Source organism: Ochotona curzoniae, unplaced genomic scaffold (genome assembly GCF_017591425.1).
Source record: "Ochotona curzoniae isolate NIBS_2020 unplaced genomic scaffold, NIBS_Ocur_1.0 contig_2294, whole genome shotgun sequence".
NCBI classification, from domain to species: Eukaryota; Metazoa; Chordata; class Mammalia; order Lagomorpha; family Ochotonidae; genus Ochotona; species Ochotona curzoniae.
In genome coordinates this window covers 6326637-6337036 of record NW_024465405.1, presented here as the reverse complement: position 1 = coordinate 6337036, position 10400 = coordinate 6326637, and the positions used below count along the sequence as shown (strand labels likewise).

At 59.4% G+C, this 10400-nt stretch overlaps 1 protein-coding gene across 2 annotated transcripts; it reads right to left on the bottom strand.

Annotated features, from left to right (window-relative positions):
- Positions 1–51: 51 nt before the first annotated feature.
- BOK (BCL2 family apoptosis regulator BOK) lies at positions 52–9249 on the bottom strand. Of its 2 annotated transcripts, XM_040972401.1 has the most exons (5): positions 8894–9249; positions 7592–7720; positions 4515–4678; positions 3749–3874; positions 52–62 (listed from the first exon to the last, which is right to left on the bottom strand). In XM_040972401.1, the coding sequence occupies exons 1-4, from the start codon at positions 9114–9116 to the stop codon at positions 3749–3751; spliced, it is 642 nt and encodes a 213-aa protein (XP_040828335.1). In that variant the 5' UTR covers positions 9117–9249; the 3' UTR covers positions 52–62. The 2 variants fall into 2 exon arrangements, with proteins under 2 accessions (XP_040828335.1, XP_040828334.1); XM_040972400.1 differs by lacking the exon at positions 52–62 and having other exon boundaries at positions 3384–3874.
- Between the last annotated feature and the right edge of the window lie 1151 nt (positions 9250–10400).

Here is a 10400-nt window from a genome sequence, read left to right as displayed (position 1 = left end):
ACACTGGGGGCAGCAGGCCCAGAGGTTCTGGGGCAGCTCTGAGGGCAGAGAAGGTGGCCAGCCTAGGCTTGCTAGGGGAATGTGGAAGCTGGCTGGGATTGGCTCCCTCCTACCTGCTGGCCAGAATTTGGGAGGGCAGCCCCCAGGGATGAGTAACTTACAGGTCCTGGTACCAGCACCAGCCCTTACCCCCGAGTGGCTGGTGTCAAGTATGGTGCCCCACAGAGTGAACAACGCTATCTGTAGTACACGGGGAGTCATGTTGCTGTCCTACCTTAGTGATGTTTGGAATGCAATAGCCTAGACCTGTTGAATTTCCCATCAGTCTGGCACCCAAAACTTTTCCCACCTGTAGGTGTCCAACACCTGGTCTCACTTCTCCACCCTTGGTTCATCTCCGCCATGGTGGGGTGTCTGACACCTGGTGCCGCTTCTCCACCTTCAGCTCTTTACCATGCTCGGGATCAGGCCTCAGGCTGCCAAGCCCTGACTTGGCCTGCTTCTCTTTCTGAGCCTAGTGGGAGGGACAGAGGCCAGGACCTTCAGCACTGAACACTCTGCATACTGATGTCCACTATTGAAGTGTTTTTATGAACTTTCAGTCTTTGATTTTATCTCTTTTATGCTAAAGTCTTTTTTTTAAAGAGTTATAGGAAAAAAAGGGAGAGACCATAAGCTTCCTTTCACTTCCCAAATGGCTGCAACAGCCAGGACTGGACTGAAACAAAGCCGAGAGCTTCTTCCTGGTCTCGGGCATAGGTGCAGGGGCCAAGGACCTGGGTTGTCTCCATAGGGAGCTGGGTTAGAAGTGGAGCAGTTGGACCAGGATCCCATATGGTCACCGGTTCTAGTCCCAGCAGCTCCACTTCCCATCCAGCTCCCTGCTTGTGACCTTGGAAAGCAATCAAGGATGGTTCAAAGCCTTGGGATCCTGCACCAACATGGGACACCCAGAGGAGTTTCTGGCTCCTAGCCTCAGATCGGCACAGCACCAGTTGTAGTCACTTGGGGAGTGAATCATCAGACAGAAGATCTTCCTCCTTGTCTCTCCTCCTCTCTCACTATATCTGACTTTCCAATCATAAAAATAAATAAATCTTTAAAAAGTGAAGCAGTTAGGAGTTGAACCATTGCCCATGTAGGGTGCTGGTGCTGTAGATGGCAGCTTTACCATAGCACTGGCTCTAGGCACTAAAAAATCAAAGTTTTTTTTTACAACTGCTACTGGGGCAAGTGTGGCTCAGGGGTTATAATGCCAGTGGGGAGGTGGAGCTGCCATCTGTCATGCCAGCATTTATCAGTGCTGTCCACAGTTCTGTCCAGGCCCAGGGCCTGACGCAGTGATGGGCCCCTGGAGGTGCTCACAAGATGGTTGCCAGGCAGAGTGTGATGTCCTCCCAGGATGGAGCCTGCATTTTGAGCATTGCCTGTAGGATCCATGACCCTGTAAGTGGTTCAGGGCACAGGTGGCAATGCTGGACCACTCCGACCCTGTTACTCCCCACCTTTCTTGGCCGAAAGCCTGGCCCATGAGTGCTTTTGGTCAGCATCTGTCCCCTGGGCAATGCCGGAGTGTGTGAAGACTACATGGGTGCCCTGCACTAGCTGATCACACTGGCATCCCTCTTTTACACACTTCCAGATTGTGGCTGCCATGTGGTCCTGTTCTGCACACATGCCACTCATCCTGACTTCGCATCACCACCCTGCAGGACATGGGGCTCTGTGAGGCATGTGGCCGGCCCACGAGCTGCAGCCTGTTCAGCAGGCACCCCATGCCCAGCACCCATTGGCCTTGGCCGTAGTGAAGATGTGTACTTGGTGGGCCCATTGCCTGCCGCTCCGGGTGTAAGGTGCTGCCACTGTGGTAGTCTGGGTTTGCCTTTCTCTTATTTGTTCAGGCTTTTCTCATTGATGTTCAGAACTTGCTAGAAAGTTCAGCCCCAACGCCCACCTCTCCGTCTTAGGTTGAGGTGGAATACACGTGGCACACGATACATTTCAGCATCACCTCGGGCTGCTTTCAGAGCATTAGTCACCACACAGGGATCCCACACCCATTGCAGCCCACTTGCCCTACTGCTAGGCCTGTCTCAAGCTGCCAGCATCTTGGAAAATAGGGGCTGTCGCATGCATGTGTATGAGGCAGGTGTCAGATCTTGGGGAAATTCTTCCCAGTCCCTAAAAAGCTCACACCCACTTTCCCTTTGCAAACTTTGCTTCAACTTGTATGTGCCTGTCCTGCCTAGTGTATGTGGCAGTCTTCCTGGCGTCCTGGTGTGACACACCTGGGGCATAGGCTGGGCTCTCAGGTGTTGGGGTACCTGTGTTCACCGTGCTGGTGCCCAGGTCCTGGATGTCTGCTCACTGACACGGGCCTCTAGGCAATTCCATCCCACATTCTGCATGTTGGTGATGTCACTTCCTGCCCAGAGCACCAGGCCTGAGGGGCAAGCAGGCAGGAAGCTGTCCTTGACGGGTGGTAGCCTCTGCCCTGAGCTGGATTCAGCACAGCCTAGAAGCTTCTGGGCTCTCCCTCCCTGTTTCCTGGGGCTGGGGAGATTTGGCAGGGCAGGAAGGGGTCTGGAGGCAGGAAAGCCTGGAGGGGGGACGTGGGGCCTACGATAAGTCCTGTGTAGGGGACTGAGCAACACCTGGTGGGGCTGAAAGGAACCATGGGGATAGGAGAGCCACCTGACTCACTGGCTGTTGGCACTAAGCCCTGGGACAGCCCAAGTCCAGACACCCACTTCACAAGACAGGGTGGCTTTTGAAGCAAGTGGCTCCCACCTGGAGGAAGTAACTCCCACCTGGAGATGACTCAGGTGTGGCCACTTGGCCAGCCAGTCCCTGGCAGCATCCCCAGGCACAGGCCTGGCATAGGGATCCACTCACTGAGGTCATGAGAGGCCTTGAATATGGTCATCCCAGGCCACGGCTGCCTCTGAACCCTGAGCCTCAAGCCATGGTGTCTGCAGCCAGCCATGATGTACCCCATGGCCCATGCTACCTCCACAGCAAACTTGCCAGATTCACTTGAGCCCATGAACTAAGAAGCTAACGATTCATTGGCAACCTCAGGCCAGCCCGTCACAGCAGGGGCTAGGGGAGCATTGTTGGGTTGATACCCTCAGACCAGGACCACCATGGGCAGAGCAGGGACTGAGCTCTCTGGGGCCTTCCCATCTCGCCATCCCTGCTGCCAGACCTCAAAGCTCCCAGGGATGAGGTGAAATCTTGGTTTTTCGGGGTCCCTGGAGCTGAAAGTAGGAGCCTCAGCCCACCCCCACCCACTGTGAGGACACAAGGGGCTTCCCTCCACCAGGGCTTGCATGGGTCCCTGCACTCCCAGGGTGCACAGAGACAGGCCATGGAAACAGACATTCAGTTTTAGAGTTTACTGACCATTGCCACTGCACAAGGCTCAACAGGGAGTTGGGGCAGCAGCTGGGCTGCTTCCCAAGCTGGTCAGAGGCCCGAGAACCACAGCTCACCCATACGCTGAGGAGCTCAGCTTTCCTGGAATCAAAGTTCACGGCCGGGCTGGGAGGGAGCAGAGAAGGGACATGGGCCCAGGGGACTCATAGGGTGCCAAGTGGACAGTGCTACAGACTTCCAGCCCTCAACCACCAGCCCCTGGAGAAGCTGCCCGGAAATCCCAAGGTGTTCGCTTCCCAGGCCCCAGGGCTCCAGTCGGGGGATGTGGTTTCCAGGTGCTGGGGGCTCTCGGGCTGTAGTCTAGCTGGACTCATCTCTCTGGCAACAACACGAGGATGGCTGCCTTCAGGAAGCGGCCAATGCTAGAGAGCGCAGCCAGGAGCCAGTGGGAGCGGAGGCTGGGGTCCGTGCTGACCACACACTTGAGGACGTCAGTCTAGGAGGGGAGAGAGTTATGGTCAGCCAGGCACAGGCCAGGAGGGAAGCTGGCTTCTCCACAGGATGCTGCAAGTCCCAGCAAGACCCCTGTTCCCAGCTCCCATGGCTGGCCACACTCCAGTCTGGGACACCAGGCACAGATAACAATAAGCTCCTGCCCTGGAGACAGGAGCAGTGGCCCCTGGACACTTGGAGGGCCAAGTGGAGTCCACCCCTTGGTTTTAACTGTTCCTGCTAAGAAACATGGTTTCCAGGTCTGTTAAAGGCCGAAGTGGGGGTTGTGGGAGGTAGGGTCCTCTGTTCCCAGCCCCACGGAGGCAGGCAGAGGGGACAAGAACCACAGTATCAATCCCAAGCGTTGCCACAACCCTCACCCTCCCTCAGCCTTAACCACCACCAAGTCCATAGGGGAGAAGCAGGCCCTAGAGCCCCCAGCACTGCCTGGCTTTGACCAGGTCGGGACAGGTGGAGGGCACAGGGAGGTGGTCCTATTGACACCTGCCAGTCTGGGCAGATGGGAGGGCTGCCCCTCAGAGGAGTCACCTCCCCTCCTCCAGGCAGGGGCTTTGGACAAGTGGTTAGCTCCATAGGGCTGGATCTGGCTGGTCCCCTTACTTGTCCCCAGCCGGGGGACTCACCCATCCTCCACGTCTCCGCAGCCAGGTGGCCAGGGTCTTCCGGACAAACTCCCCCAGGCAATCGACCAACACATGGACCATGGCAGGCTGGGCCTGCCGCACACAATCCACGGCCAGCCCCGCAGCCACTGCATACAGCGATACCACCTTGCCCCACGTGATGCCTGCAGAGGAGGGCACTGGTCAGCAGGAGCCCCCACCAGAGCCAGCTGGGGCCCAGCACCCAGCTCAGGCCAAGATGAATCCCCACCAGCTGACTAAGCAAGAAGCAAGAAAGGGCTTGAGGGCCAAGGCCAAAGGAGGAAAAGCAGTCAGAGACTCTGAGAGGAGAGGCCCCGTGAAGACAGCCTCCAGGGGGCAAAAGATCCTGGGGAAGAGCTGCAGCAAGTCACACGAGACCACGCAGTGAGAAAAGGGGCCTCTTAAGTGGTGTGAGCACACAACAGAAGCTGTGGCTTCATCCTGTAAATGCAGGTGCACAGGAAACACAGGGGAATGACCACCCTCATGGACTGAGATGTGTCTCAGTGCAAACCGTCAGGCCTGCACTCTGGTCAGCTCTGATGGCCACATATGACCAACAGTTTGGCTTCCAGTGAGCACCAGATAAACCACAAAGGCTGGCAATCCCTTGGGGTAGCAGAGCTAGGACAAGCCCGATGCATCCACAGGGGCAGAGCAGGGTCTGCTATCAGGAGAAATGAAGTCAGCCGGCAAACTGTGAAGGATGGCACCCCCACATGGGATACATCCAAGGGTCTCCCCGGAAAAGAGCAGGCACTGGGCCTAGGCCAACAGGTGACCATTGTGGAGGACAGGGTGTCCTGCGATGACAGATGTCGGCTCTCAGCTATGTACTTCCTTCAGTTTTGTTTGGAAGGTGAAGGCAGAGAAGCAAAGGAGATCCACCGGGTGTGACGCCACATCCGTTACACAGGTGCATCAACTTCCGAACCTGCACCACATCCGGTCTCCGACACTGCCTCCCACCAGGTGTAAACTCTCTGTCTTAATGTGAAAGGGCAAGAACCAGGTGGAGAAAACCTGCAAAAACCATGCTTGGGGAGGAGCCAAGCCAGGAGCCGATCTCAACTATAACCACCCACCACGGGGAGGGGGCAGTAAGCCTCATGTCAGAGCCACCCAGACCCAAGACATGGACTGCAGTGTGGGACACAAGAACCAGGCAGGCATCGACCACTGCACCAGTTCCTGGCCCTACGGGTTCCTATTCAGGCCGCAAAACATCACAGTGAGGGACGCACCACCCCAGTGGAGCCCACTGTCCCTCCTCCCAGGCTGCTTCATGGTGCTGCTGACGGGACCTGAGCCGGCAGCCTCCAGGATAGCTGACTGACAGACGCATGGGTGTGGCCTGTCTTCTGCTGCTGGTGATGGGTGTGGGTGAGCCTGCTCACAGTGAGATCTGGGCGCCCACCCTGGGCTCACAGTGTGTAGCTTCTCCCCTGCTTGCCGGGCTTAGGCCACAATTCTTATTAGTAGTATCTGTGAGAATACTTCATTTTCTCTATATTCTGACTCTTTCATGATCACAAACTTTAATTTGGCACAGGCACTGTGCATGGCAAGCTAAGCTGCCACTTGGGGAGCAGACAGCTCCCTGTTAATGCCATGGGAGGCAACAAATCGTTGCTCCTACAGGAAGAAAGAAAACCGGAACTATTGCTCGTTCTTAATCAAGGTAAGAAAACTTGCAGATGTCTCTCCCTGCCCCCACGGCTGGCAGCTCAGGAACGCCACCCCAGAAACTACCCACATAGGGGTGGCCCAGTCAGTGAAGGCACAAGCTGCAGCCACGTTGGCACTCGGAGCCTTGCTGGGAGGAGATCCAGCCGTAGGCACAGAAGGGAATAGGTCAGGTGGCTGGTACCCCACCCAAAGGCTCCCAAGACAGTGAACATGGGATAAAGGAGGGGCAGCTTGCTCCTGCTCTGAGGTTCAGAAAGATTAGGGGAACAGTCACAGGTCACACAGCCTGTGAGGGACCCCTGCCTTGGACCTGCTGGGTCGTGGGGCTGGCGAGCGGAGAGGGGGCTGCTGGGTCGCGGGGCTGGCGAGCAGAGAGGAGGCTGCTGGGTGGCGGGGCTGGCGAGCGGAGAGGGCCACTGCAGGTTCAAGTGTTCCAACAACTGAACTTTCAAAGGGCTGTAGCTGGAGGCAACACAGTTGTGTGCCCATCCTCTTTACCATGATCCCCTCCATTCCCCAGCCCTACCAGGCCTGTGCCTCTGCCCACCTCATGTACTCCACAGGTAGCCCTGCTCCAAACTGCGCTGCCCCTTCACTGTGCCTAACTCTGCTGTCAAAGGGGCAGAGTCCACCCAGTGACCTTCACCCCAGGGAAAGGCCTCCAGGAGACCCAGAGAGATTCACAAGCTCCCGAAGGAGGTGGCACACAGGAGGGTCAGCCCTGACCCAGTGAGGGCCCCTCAGGTATCTGGACAAGACCTGCCTGGCCTCCCTGCTCTCTGGGCCCTCCCACCCCCAAGATCATCCCAGGGGATCTCTTGATCACAGAGTTGCCCGGAAAGCCCAGGCAGGGTGCCTGTGGGTAGACGCAGCATCGGGCAGCAGTGGCACTGGTCACATGGGCACCTTTGGGTGCCAGGCCAGCAGTCTGGGCTCCATGAACACCACCAGCAACCAGCAAAGCCCAGCAGGACTCCTGGGGGGGACATGAGACAGAGAGGATTCGGCCTGAGCAGAAGTCAGGCCAGGCAGGAGGAGGGAAGTAGGTGCTGAGAGGTCCCTGGGACAGTCAGCTGCTCCAGGGCAGAGGGGACACCCAGACACACAGGTGAGGCAGGAGTGAGCCCTAGCGAGCTGCTCTTCTGGGCTCCCCTGTGCCTAACAGAACTCAGAGACTGACTGGTGACCTCTGGGGCACACCTGGAGAGCCGTCACTGTCCAGCAGGTTGCTAGGGACACTCCCCAGGACCCCATACCACCGTGATGTGCCTGTGAACCCGGGGTTCAAGGAGCAGTCCTTGGGGCCTGCCTGGATCCAAGCCACCAGCCACTTCTGGGGCCCCTCAAGGTAGTGGCACTGGGCCTACCTGCAGAGAAGATGTGGCCGGCTACAGCCAGGAATGCATCAGTCACCACAGGCTCTGACTGCAGGGACAGGTGCAGCTGCCGGGCCACATCGCGGTACACACTGGGTCGGATCAGCTCCAGTTCATCCCCTGTGAGACACATGGAAGAGTCAGTCCCCACGTCACCTGCCCTGACCCCACCTGGCCCTCTCCAGTGTCAGCACCACCCCCTTCCCACAAGCCAGCTGGGCCGGTGGGGCAGCAATCCTGTGGAGGAGGGTGGGCCGAGCCAAGCCTGCCGGGTGACTCACTGGAGGCACCAGGCAAGCGGCCAGAACCCAGAACCCATCCTGGGCAGGGGCGGGAAGCAGGGGGACAGCACCACTGTACACCTCCCTCCATGGCAGCTGGGTGGATGATGTCTCCACCAAGCCACCTCAGGGAAGCCTTGGGTCAGCAGCACCCATGCAGGGACCCCAGCTTCTACTGCCAACAGTCGTGTTTGGATGTGACCCTGACCCCAAGGGCCCTCCACGAGCAAGGCCTGGGAAGCCGGTGCCGGCCATCCCGGTCACTTCTATAGCCAAAGCAAACAGGGAAATGCCGCCGGCTGGACGGCCTAGGACGATAAGATCCGGACGAAATCAGAGCAGCCAGGCCGGCAGGGGGTGCGTCCTGGCCTGGAAAATCCCACGCTGGCCCCAGGGGCCGCAGCCCACGCAGCTTCTGTTTGGTGGGGGACTGGGGACATGCGGGGGGAGGGGGAAGGGGATGATGGCGCCATGCCACGCCCCCAGCAGCTGTGACTGCATGGGGGAGCTGCAAGGGCCCAGCTGCCTCTCCCAGGCCTCCTGATTCAACCCCTCCCCCAGCGCAGGCGGCTATGTCTGGGTGCTCAGGATGGTCACAGCTTGGGGTGGGGCTGTTCTTCCCTGGGGCTTGGGAGTCCTGGGTGGTCCTTTCGCATGGACAGAGGATTTAAGGGATCCTGCCAATGAGCCCTGAATCTCTCCACCTGGCCAAATCCCCAGCTCACAGCTTGGCCTCAGTCCAAGGTGGAACCACTGGGCGCGCTGCACTGGCGCCCAGGGCATCTTTGCTCACTCCTGGGTCGTCCTTACACCTGCCCCGGAGATCAGCACTCACACACAGGAGTCCACTTTTCTGTCTCTTCCCCGGGTGCGGCCCTTGTGGCCTCTGGCTGCGGTCGGGAGGGTGTATGTAGTCAGTGCATGGCCCCCGGGTCCAGCATGTCTGCAGTGGTACCCGCCCAGGAGGACCTGCGCTGCACGCGGCCACCCCGCGGAACCCTGGTGCACTCACCCAAGCGCAGCAGCACCGCGCACACCTCGGCCAGGCGGCCGCCCGGGGCTGGTGCGCTCCGCTCCGGCGCGCTCCAGGCGAGGCCGGCGCGCAGTAGCCGCGCATGTACGAACTCCCGGCCCAGCGCCTTGGCCTGGGCCACCAGCTCCTTGTCCGTGGGCGATCGCTCGAAGGCGTCCCGGATCTCAGCGGCCAAGACCGAGGAGCGCCGCAGCACCTCCATGGCGGGCGCACCCCGAAGGCGCCCGCAGCCACCCCGCCGCGCGCGCCGCTCAGCGCTGGCTGTCGGGACCCGCCACGCGGCGCCGGCGGCGAGGCTCGGGGCGCGGGCCCCGGCGGGCGCTCACCTGGGCGGCCGCATGGCGCGGGCCGAGCTCAGGCTGTGAGCCGCGCCTCCCTCCGCCGGGGCGTCGGGGGCCGCGGGCCGCGACTGCCCGCCCGCAGGAGGCGAGGCTTGGGGCTTCGCCTTCTACGGAGAAGGCGGCCCCCGGGGGCGGAGCCGCGCCCGCCGCCAGCCGAGGGCGGAGCGCGCCGCGCGCCGCGCCCAGGCTCGAAGAAGCCCCTCTGCCCCTTCAGTGTCTTCGCGGCGCTTCACGTGTGCTGCACGGCGACCCTGGCCTCGCCTGGGGACATGGCCGAGGGCTCCACCTCGCTGCTGGTGTCAGTGAAGTGCAGCACTTGTAGGGTTTTTTCTTTTTTTAAGATTTATTTATATTTACTTGAAAGAGAGGGGTTCCATTCACTCCCTAAAAGGCCGCAATGGCCAGGGCTGGGCCAGGCTGAAACCAAGCCCATCCTCCGGGTATCCCCTGTGGATGCAAGAGGCCAAACACTTGGGCCATCGTCTGGTGCTTTCCCAGGCACTTTAGCAGGAAGCTGGGTCGGGAGCCGTGTAGTGGGACTCCAACTGGCACCCACCTTGGTTGCAGGGAACCTGGTAAATCTGAGACTTTTCTCACCTGCTGGACATCACTACCACTCTCCTCTGGGCGTGGCTCTTCCGCCCACACAGGTGAGCAGGTGAGTGTGTGATTATGGAGGGTCAGGCTCCAGGCCCTCCATTCCCAGTGGGTCTCATACTGTTTGGGCGGAGGACTTCCCAAGCTCCGGTTTCATCCAGGTCCCCCACTGTCTCCACTCACTCTGGAGTCTGCAAATGGGTCTCAGTGCATCACTGAGGGTCACAAACAGAAACCCAAGCATCCCCACCTCTGAATGACCACACAGACTCTGCTGACCACGCACATGCTACTGACCACGGTACCACACAGACACTGTTGACCACAGGAGCCACAAAGCACTGCTGACGAGAGGAGCCACACAGATGCTGCTGACCACAGGAACCACATAGACACTGCTGACCACACAGACGCTGCTGACCCCAGGAGCCACAGAGTCTGCTGACCACAGAGGCCACACAGTGCGGAGTCCAGCTCCAGCTGAGTTCGGAACTCGCGAAGGGTGCGTGGATGAGGCACAAAGAGGAAAGAAAGAGACGGACCACTAG